The sequence below is a fragment of the Glycine soja genome, chromosome 5, assembly GCF_004193775.1.
Source record: "Glycine soja cultivar W05 chromosome 5, ASM419377v2, whole genome shotgun sequence".
Taxonomy (NCBI): Eukaryota; Viridiplantae; Streptophyta; class Magnoliopsida; order Fabales; family Fabaceae; genus Glycine; species Glycine soja.
The window spans coordinates 12,871,296-12,882,396 of NC_041006.1; the positions used below are offsets into that span (position 1 = coordinate 12,871,296).

The window sequence follows — 11,101 nt, forward strand, 5'->3', positions numbered from 1 at the left end:
TTCAAAAATTGATCTTAAACGTGGTTATCACCAAATCAGGATGAAAAAGGGTGATGAGTGGAAAACCACTTTCAAGACCAAGTTTGGTTTGTATGAATGGCTAGTGATGCCTTTTGGGCTCACTAATGCACCAAGCACCTTTATAAGGCTTATGCATCATGTCTTAAGGGATTTCATAGGTAGATTTATAGTTGTTTATTTTGATGATATTTTAGTGTACAGTAAGAGCCTAGATGATCACTTAGGACATCTCAGGCAAGTTCTTTCAGTCCTTGGGAAAAACACCCTCTATGCAAATATAGAGAAGTGTACCTTTTGTGTAGATAATATAGTTTTCTTAGGTTTTGTAGTTGGTAGAAATGGGGTCCAAGTGGACCCTGAGAAAATCAAGGCCATCCAAGAATGGCCCTCCCCAAAAAGTGTGGGAGATATTAGGAGCTTCCATGGGTTAGAAAGCTTCTATAGAAGGTTAGTTCCTAATTTCTCTACAATTGCATCACCTCTCAATGAGCTGGTGAAGAAGAATGTGACATTTACCTGGGTGAAAAACAAGAGAAAGCCTTTGCTTTGCTCAAAGAAAAGCTTACTAAGGCACCTGTTCTAGCTCTTCCTAACTTTTCTAAAACTTTTGAACTAGAATGTGATGCCTCTAGAGTGGGAGTTGGAGCTATATTGTTACAAGGTGGGCACCCTATTGCTTATTTTAGTGAAAAACTTTATAGTGCCACCCTCAACTACCCCACCAATGATAAAGAGCTTTATGCCTTAATAAGAGCCCTCCAAACTTGTGAACATTACCTTGTTTCCAAGGAATTTGTCATTCACGGTGATCATCAATCACTTAAGTACATTAGAGGGCAAAACAAGTTAAACAAGAGGCATGCAAAATGGGTAGAGTACCTAGAACAATTTCCATATGTTATCAAATACAAAAAGGGAAAAACAAATGTGGTAGCTGATGCCCTCTCTAGGACACACACATTGTTTTGCTCCCTAGGAGCTCAAATTTTAGGATTTGATAATATTAGGGACTTGTATGCTTTAGATGAACATTTCTTTCCCATTTATGAAAGTTGTGGGAAAAATGCCCAAGATGAATTCTATTTTGTTGAGGAGTATTTGTTCAAAGAGGGAAAGCTTTGCATACCCCAAGGATCCATTAGGAAATTACTTGTGAAAGAAAGCCATGAGGGTGGGCTCATGGGCCACTTTGGGATAGACAAGACCCTTGTCTTACTCAAAGAAAAGTTTTATTGGCCCCATATGAAGAAAGATGTCCATAAGCATTGCACTAGGTGTGTGGCTTGTTTACAAGCCAAGTCTAGGGTGATGCGTCATGGTGTATACACACCCTTACCCATCCCCTCTGCACCTTGGGTAGACATTAGTATGGACTTTGTCCTTGGGCTTCCTAGAACCCAAAGAGGTGTAGACTCTATCTTTATGGTGGTGGATAGGTTTAGCAAGATGGCACACTTTATACCATGCCACAAGGTGGATGATGCTTCCCACATCTCAAAACTCTTTTTCAGGGAAGTTGTGAGACTCCATGGTTTGCCTAGGATCATTGTGTCAGATAGAGATGCTAAGTTCCTTAGCCACTTTTGGAAAACCTTATGGGCTAAGCTAGGAACTAAAATTCTTTTCTCTACCACTTGTCATCCACAAACTGATGGGCAAACAGAGGTAGTGGATAGGTCTTTATCCACCCTTTTAAAGGCTCTTCTGAAAGGCAACCATAAGTCTTGGGATGAGTATCTTCCTCATGTAGAATTTTCCTACAACAGGGGGGGTTCATAGAACCACCAAGCAGTCCCCTTTTGAGTGTGTCTATCGGTTCAATCCCCTAACACTGTTAGACCTCATTCCCCTCCCACTAGACACTTCTTTTATACATAAAGAAGGGGAATCTACGTCAGAGTTTGTAAAGAAGTTGCATGAGAGAGTTAAGAACCAAATAGAGAACCAAACAAAGATGTATTCAACTAAAGGCAATAGAGGAAGAAAAGAGCTAGTTCTTAATGAGGGTGATTGGGTTTGGCTCCATCTTACAAAGGATAGATTCCCTACTAAAAGGAAACCCAAGCTTAGCCCTAGAAGGGATGGACCTTTTTAGGTTTTGGAGAGGATCAATAACAATGCCTATAGGTTGGACCTCCCAGAAGAGTATGGAGTCAGCACCACTTTTAACATTTCTGATTTAATTCCTTTTGCAGGTGGAGCTGATATTGAGGAGGAGGAACTAACAGATTTGAGGTCAAATCCTCTTCAAGGGGAAGGGGATGATGCAATCCTCCCTAGGAAGGGACCAGTCACTAGAGCCATGAGTAAGAGGCTCCAAGAGGCTTGGGCTAGAGCTGCTGAAGAAGGCCCTAGGGTTCTCATGAACCTCAGGATAGATTTCTGAGCCCATGGGCCAAGGTTGGGTCCAATTATCTTTGTACATATTAGACTAGAATGTCATTATATTTGGTCCTTGTATTTAGGGCTCCATAATGTATCTAGGGTATCCTAGAAATATAGGATTTTCCAGCTCTTGTATTTTAGGGCACCTAGACTAGTTTTTGTATTAGGGGTAGTTTTGTAATTTCACATGCACTAAGTGAATATTTGATGTGTGTGGTTGGAAATAAATTTAATTGAATTGGTAGAAGCCCAATCCAATTAAATTTTAGAGGGGGAGGTGAGCATTTGCTTAGTACACCTCATTGCCACATCATATAGTCACACTTTATGCATGTCCTTTATGCTTTACATGCCTCATGACACCTAAGCACACTTAGTGGAGAATCTTGGAATTGATCTTGGATTAGTGGGCCGAACCATAACTAAAATTCACTAATCATAATTACGAAAATTTTTGCTCCAAAGTTTGGCTCCGCAAATTCAATTTCAAATTCAAGTGAAAGTTGAATTGAAATTCAAATTTCCCTCCAATTTTATGTGACACTTAGGCTATAAATAGAGGTCATGTGTGTGCATTTTTTCAACTTTGATCATTTGAAAGTTAAACCTCAGATTTCAGAGCTCTTTTAGAGCATAAAATTTCATTCTCTTCTCTCCCTCTCCCTTCATTCATCTCTTTCTTCATCCAAGCTCTTATCCATGACCTCCTATGGTGGTGAGCTTCTTCTAGACTCATCTTCTCCTTGAAGTGGCATCTCCTCTCTCTCTTCCTTCTCCATTTTGCTGCCATTTATCTTCTAAAAAGCAAAGGAATCCATTGATGAAGAAGATCCTAGGCCTACAAGCTCCAATGGAGCTTACATCAAAAGAGGCTTCTTGGAATGGTTTCAAGGTACGCTTTAAATGAGATTGTTGTTGAGTTTGAGTGTGTACATTATGTTGGCAACAATCCCTCTTCTTATGGTTGTGTCATGAGAACCACGCACGATTTTCCTTGTGCACGTGAGCTATCTAGGTATGTTGTTGGCATCATCCCATTGGATTCAATCCATATGTTTTGGAAGAGACTTAGTTTTTCAGACCAAGGGTTATGTGAGGCCGAAGTCACCATCAAGGAAGAGATCGAGACCATATGTAAAAGATTTGAGGAACTTAATGTTTGTGGTAAAGTTACTTTCGAGAGTAAACTTCGAGAAATTGCATACCCTGATCAAAACTCTATGTGTCCTCCTCCGTCAAAGGTCAACACTAAAGGTGCACCGAAGAAACCGATGAACAGAAGCCAAAGATCCACAATGCGTGATCTGTCTTATTGGGAGTATGTTAATGCTTTTCATTCTATTTAGAACAACAACTCTTCAGTGAAACGTAGTGCATCATCTTTTTCTGACCCGCTGAAGCCACCGAAGCCAACAAGGATCATCCCGATGTTGGATCAATTTGAGCCTTTTATACAGGATTTCATTGACGACATTGTGGATGTGAAAGCGGACGGTAACTGTGGATATCGGTCCATTGCCGGTTTATTAGGTATGGGTGAAAATTCTTGGTCGTTGGTGCGCAATGAATTGATGAAAGAACTTGGCAAATGGTCACATGACTACATCAAGCTCTTTGGTGGCACAAAGAGATTTGAAGAATTAAGGCTGCCCTTACTTGTTGTAGGGTTTTCCATGGTATGTTGTTTAGGTAATTTTTTTTAAGAACAAACTTTAAATAACTTACATGTGTATATTTGTTTGATTCAGGTTAGTATGGACAAGTGGATGGATATAATGGACATGGGATATGTCATTGCATCAAGGTATAGTGTAATCATTGTATCGTTGTCCCAACAACAAAGCATGACATTTTTTCCAATTAGAAGTCAACCACCACCAGATTCTTCTGTGCACCGCATGATATGTGTCGGTCACATGTTTGGAAATCATTTTGTTCAGGTACATTGAATATAGTTAGTCTCATTTTCATTTGTGTTCATTTGAGTTAATAATGTTTGTTCATGTACAACAGGTTTATTTGAAAGACTGTTGTCCTTTACCGCCTCTAGCATTCTTGTGGTCTAGGAATTGTCATCCTCAGGCAAAGCAGTGGCCAACTCCATATATTAGTAGAATGCAGCAGTACAGTAGCTTCATGGTGTTCAAAAGAGAGTATGTCGACCTAAATGAAGACTGAACATGCATCGTTGTTATGGACTCTGACACTTGTTTATATAATTTTATTCATTATGTGATATAATTTGTTGTCAGACGTTTATCCTTAATTATTAAGTAATTGTTGTGTTAAGAAATAAATTAGTTGGTGCAACTAAAATCAATTATGCATGTATCATACATCATTGTCAAAATTGACAACACATAATCAAATGCATGCGTATTAAAGTTTGAGCGTGATACGACATTGAATGACTTGACAACACATTGACAACTTGACATGACACCACATTGGTTTAGTTGGAAACACAAACACGAAACATCTGCACGTGTCTTTTTTTTTTTTTAAAACAAAGTGAAGCAATGTTGGTGAAAACCATCTATATATATGAGACAAGGCAACACGCTAAAAAATCAGACATTCTCTCATAATTCTTACAACAAAGTATGGTATTTTTAGGAGAAACTAGTAGTCAGACAATTGTGAACTCAAGTTTGGGTTTCATTTTTCCAAATGGATCGATTATTCACAACAATAGTGGTGTTTACTTTCAAACTTCCACTCCAGTACCCATTCGAGAAACACTTGTGATTTTGCAACGCTAAAAATCAGAATAGACAATATCCTTCAGCTAACCGACAAACAATTCTTGGATGAAATTTATTACCGGCAGCCATTCATAGATATAGGTAACCAAATTCGCTTTCAATGTATGCAATTGAAAAATGATGACGATGTCAACACAATGCTAATGTGTAATCATCAATTTTCGTGTGTTGGCCTGATTGAGTTATTATGCACCATTGGTAGAACACCAGATGGAATATTATACTTACTTGAAGACACTATGACCCCTACTCATGATACACTTCTGTATTACAACGGGAGGTGGAACATGCCACGCCAAAACAACTTTGTAGGTTACGCGTTCACCGGAAAGAATCCAAAAAAATTTGACATTCCTTCAGGATGTACCATTGATGAACTGAAGGATTTGATAAAGCAAGTTGCACCTCAATGGATTCCCCTTGATGGAATTCATGAATCACAAATGGTAAAGCGATTGTTTTTTCGACAACCAGGTCATTTTGAGTATTCAGACAAAGTTATCAAATTTGAAATTATTGAGCTCAAAACTAACGATGATGTGCTGAAGGTCTTTGTATAGTCTAACTATTGGAAACAATTTGGGCCAATAGAAATTTTAGCTGTTTTTACTAAACAGGTTATGGAAATAGAAGACGATGTGGCTACATCGCTACAGGATTGAATGCAAGTTTTATTTCTGAGTTTTTCATGCAAATTTTATTTCTTTCCAGCATGTTAAAGTTAATGTAATGTTTGAATTCGATAACTTGTTCACTACTTGTTTAGTACCTGTTCAGTAATTATTTCTACTATTTGGTTTACCCATGATTCAATGCGGATTAGAATATCTTTTCTAAATATTTACTTAAAAAAGTCAATTTCATCTCAACGATAGTTTAACAAAAATAGTGAATTTCATTTGAAGGAACCACAAAAACAGAAATATGAATAAATATGTATTGTACTACAACTGGCTAAATAACTTCTTCCAAGATTGGAATAAAACAGACCGAAGAGGAAAGGATGAGATTGTCTTGCATGAGTGACAATGAGTGGAGCGAGTGAATCGACACGCCTTAATTAAAATATAAAAAAACGTATCGCAGAAGTAATCTTCAATACATAGGATTATATTTCAAAGTATATATAAATAGTATATTAGTTGAACCAAGATTTTTTTTTAAGTTGAACCAATACATAGGATTATATTTCTAATTATATATAAATCGGCACGCCTTAATTAACTTTTATTTTATTTTATTTCTATTGTATAGTTTTTTACGTTATATTTTTGATATTTGTTTAACATAATTTAATCATCATTTTATTATTTATTAATTTTATCAATTCTGGAAGGTGTGTGATATAGAGTGCACAAAAAATAAAATAATGTAACAAATAATTTCAATAAAATTATAACCAAAATAATGTAACAAATACAAAAATGTTGTCAAATACAAGACATAACATGATTTATCAATGATCTGTGCACCGTCTTTGTCGTGCCCTAACATTTCCATCTGAGGTGTCACCCCTAGCGATCCTGAGGCAATCTTCCATGATCTGATGTAACTCTGTGCCTTCAGTGACCATCCTTAGGTTGAGCACACGCTCAAACCTTTCTGCGATCGCTTCACAACCTTCACAACCATCCCGTGACATTCATAAAAACACATTTATTACAAAATTTAAAATAAATAACATTTTATAAAATATTAAACCAACTAATCTTACCACTGCATGCATATGGGGATCAGATGCCACTGGAACCTCCGGGATATTTGGCTCGACGTATTCCTCATGCTGCGGGGTAGGTGGATGTCTGGGCTCATCACCTGCCTAGGTCGATGTGATGAACGAATGAGATATCAGGAAAAACCACTCCATGTAATCTGTTGATACCTACCCAGACACAAGACAAATCTCACCCACAGCTGCTAGATGGTTCGAGAAATGCATCCACCGGTCGTCTATATCCTCATATGACAAGGAAGCACTAACAGGCGGCAGAGGGATGGTCTGAATGTACCCGAACTTTCGTACCACCCTCTTTGGTCGAACATGCACCACAATAGGACCCCACCTACGCTGACCCTGGAAGCATGAAATGAGGTCAAACCCGCTAACTCCTCGGTGGTCAGCGTAAGGCATCTAGCACACGTCAATGATCGTCAAAGCATCTAAACGTGTCCGGTACGACGCTCCTGTTATTCCCTTCATATGAGCCTTCGTAGTAAGCCACCGAGAGGCACGTGGGGACGTCTTGTCGTAGCCATCATCAGTGACACAGTCATGCACACTAGGAAAGTGCTCATATATCTAGCACTACAAACATGAGGTGAACATAAAATAAAAACATTTTTACATCATAATTCAATTTAACATATTACAAACACAAAATTTACCTGTAATATAGTCAGGTACCCAGCAATCTGTCGTGTAGTGGTCTGAGAAGCTTCATTTAACTGGTCATACATATGCACCAGCGCGACAGCTACCCAGGCATAGCCCCCACTCTGACCTAGGTCTCAAAAAGCCTCCATATGCATTACATGAACATGTGTTAAACTCTTGTTAGCAAAAAGAGTGCAACCAACCAAGTGGAAGAGATAAGCACGAGTTGCTACAATCCACCGTCGGGCCTCGTATCTCCTCTGATAGATATCCCGAAGCCACGACAGGCGTACATATGCCCCATGCGCCCGTACCGTCTCAGCTCTAGCCTCCTCACCGGAGACCTCAAGCAACTCCATCAACAACACGACTGCCTCGTCCACAGGTAGAGGCTCAAAGTTGTGGAAGGAGTCTGTGATCGGTAGATGGAGGAGTGATGCCACATCACCCAGTGTGATGGTCAGCTCTCCTACTAGAAGGTGGAAGGTGCTAGTCTCCCTGTGCCACCTCTCAACAAAAGCGGATATAACTCCCGAATCACCGGTGACTACTGAACACCCTATCAAAGGAGTTAATCCTGTGGCAGTGACTAACCCTTCAATCTCAAACGTTGGCCTCCAAAATTTCTCAACCTTTCTTCCGTGGGAGACCAACTTCAACTTAGGACATTCCTGAATTCAAGAACACATAATTCCATATAACAGTTTATCATAAATTAATTATCAAAAACAACTCAACAATAACAAATAATTAACAAATAACTTTATGTAAAAATTATAATACCTCTCCAGTCCATATGCTATGTGCAACATGGTCGGCAAACGAAGTCAGCACTTATGAGTCACGTGGCCCACTTGGGAATCCCTCAGCATCATCAGCAGGTGAGCCCTCAGCACCATCACCAGCTAAGCCCTCTACACCAGGCGCAACTACGTCCGCAGTCATCTGAGGAACATCCTCAGTCATATGAGGAACATCATCAGCAACAACAACATGTATCCATTGCCTACGGGTGGATGCCGTAGGCCTACACCGCCAGGGAACATCATCTGCATGATGCTCATCCTGTCTACCCATGCCTCTGCTTATAACCCTAGCAAAGGCACGGCCTAAACCTCTGGTTCTAACCATGATCTGTAAATCATGAAGGACATGTAGTTTTTTTGGTCAAATTAACTATTCATATAATTAAAAACCTACATAAATCCTCAGCCCTACATTATAAACCCTAATCACACTACCGTAAGCATTGTCGCCTACGCACTACATAAACTAAACCCTACACACTTAACCCTAACCACTACATATCTATAATAACTACCAATATCAAACACACATACACTCAGCCCTAGGCCCTAACCCTAATAACTATTTTGATGCAAATATATTAAACATAAAAAACAAAATGTTACCTAATATATAATATTTAATTTAAATTTTTTACATACCACCATACAAGCATAAATTTTTTTATTATTAAAAAACAAAACATACCTATTTTTAATACAAATCAAAGAAATACAACTTAATTTTTACAAAAAATTAAAAAAAGTAATAAAAAATGGAAACCTTCTTACGGAAGAAGTTCTTCCGTAAGTTCTTCTTCCGTAAGAACTTACGAAAGAACTTCTTGTGTAAGTTCTTATGGAAGAACTTCTTCCCTAAGAAGGAAATTCTTCTTACGGAAGAAGTTCTTCTGTAAAAACTTACGGAATAACTTCTTTTATAAGAAGGTTAATCAGTTATTAACGCATACGGAAGAAGTTCTTCCGTATGCGAAAAAAAATTTCCTCTTCCATTTTTTCACAGAAAACCGAAATCCTCTAACCTAAAGCCATAAGCGTCTAAACTACAATAGCAAAGGCCATTAAAGGGGAGGGGAGATATGACGTACTAACCTCGACTGCGGAAACGCAGCAAACGCATCAGTGGAGCTCGCAAAAGGCACGGAAATCACACCATCGGAAGAAAAGGTTTCACGGAGAAGAATGAGAGAAGAAATAGCAGAAGAAGACAAAATGCAAGGTGGTGGGTGCGCGCGTTTGTTATTTTAAATTTAAAACAAGGGCAATTTTTCCCATTCACATAAGTGCTGGGTGCACCTAGCAACACTCAATTCACAACTACAAGGAATAAAGCCCAAGTTGGTCAATTGCATAAAGCAACTTGAGGAATGAAGATGTCTAGTTTTATTTTATTTTATTAAATAAAAGTTGTAATAAGATGTTTAGAATAATAATGGTTGTTGGTGTATTTTTATGTCTGTTGAGTGACTTAAATGATAATTAAGACACTTAATTGAGATAATTATCTCCAATAAATAATAGGAGTTAGACTTTTGGTATCCTATGTCCATCTATATGTATCTCCTGTTTTGTGAATGAAAGACACATTAGATTACAATTCTTCCATTGAGAGTGAGACTAGTTCTCTTAGGTTCTTTTGAGAATTTTTGAACTCATCAAGGGTGCTTATCCTTGTGGCGTTCATAGGCTTATCAATCCTTGGATTGTGGCACCTTCCAATTCTGGTTCACTATTTTCATTTCCAAATTTTCATTAAATCAAACCCTAATCCTCAAATTCCTAATTTTCGCCTCAATTAATCTCAGTTGTATCTCTCAAAATACTTGGGCTTTTTTTGTGTTTTCTGAGTCTATCGTGTAGTTTAGAAAGTGATGTTTCTCCTCATTTTAGAAACGCTCAATTCTAAGGAGTAAAACGTAAGATAAGGTCATTTGTTAACAATATGTGCCAGAGGTTGAATATTAGACTTAAATGGAGGTTATTATCAAAGAGTCTCTCCAAAAGCTAAAAATATCTCCCTCACCTACCTTCCACTCGACTAAACTATTGAACCACTCCATTTGGTTTTCTCCCCTAAAAACTTTCCTAAGGTCCCTCCACCAAATAGATGCACCCCTCAATGACTCCTCCTTCAAAAGGCCCCTCCAACCACCATACTTTTCCTTCAAAATTCCACCCATAAAGAATTTTTTTGGTGAAACAGATGTCATTTCCACTTAGCAAGAAGTGCTTCATTAAACAATTTCAAATCCTTTCCTATGAAGAAGATTTATTTCTCCCCAAAAAGCACTTTGCCTCTAGTCAATAAGCCTTGGAAGAACTTTCTTGAGTCTATTTGCTAACACCTTAGCTACAATCTTGAACATACAACCAAACAACGAGATTGCTCTAAATTCCTTAAGACTTTGAGGATTTTCAACCTTTGGGATTAAAGTAATAAATGAGGAATGACAACCCCTCAGAATAACACCATTAGCATGGAATTTTGTCAAAAATGTCATAACATCCCCCTTCATCAAATCCCAAAAAGTCTTGATGAATTTGAAGTTGTAACCCGGCCTGGGCTTTTGTCACTACTAGAACCCCACACCGCTTCTCCCTCTCTTCAAAGAAAGATTTCAACCCACAACTTTCTTCAAAAGTAATTCTTTCAAAAGCTACCCCATCTAAAGAGCAACATCTCTCATTTTCATCTTGGAATCTTTGTTCAAAAAAATTCTTCACTTCTTCTATGACCCTCTTAGGGTCCT

General features: G+C 38.3%; 1 protein-coding gene across 1 annotated transcript; it reads right to left on the reverse strand.

Annotated features, from left to right (window-relative positions):
• Positions 1-7,302: 7,302 nt before the first annotated feature.
• On the reverse strand, positions 7,303-8,676 carry LOC114411152 (protein MAIN-LIKE 1-like). The gene is made up of 4 exons (XM_028374908.1): positions 8,479-8,676; positions 7,749-8,216; positions 7,557-7,667; positions 7,303-7,470 (listed from the first exon to the last, which is right to left on the reverse strand). The coding sequence occupies exons 1-4, from the start codon at positions 8,674-8,676 to the stop codon at positions 7,303-7,305; spliced, it is 945 nt and encodes a 314-aa protein (XP_028230709.1).
• Positions 8,677-11,101: the final 2,425 nt, after the last annotated feature.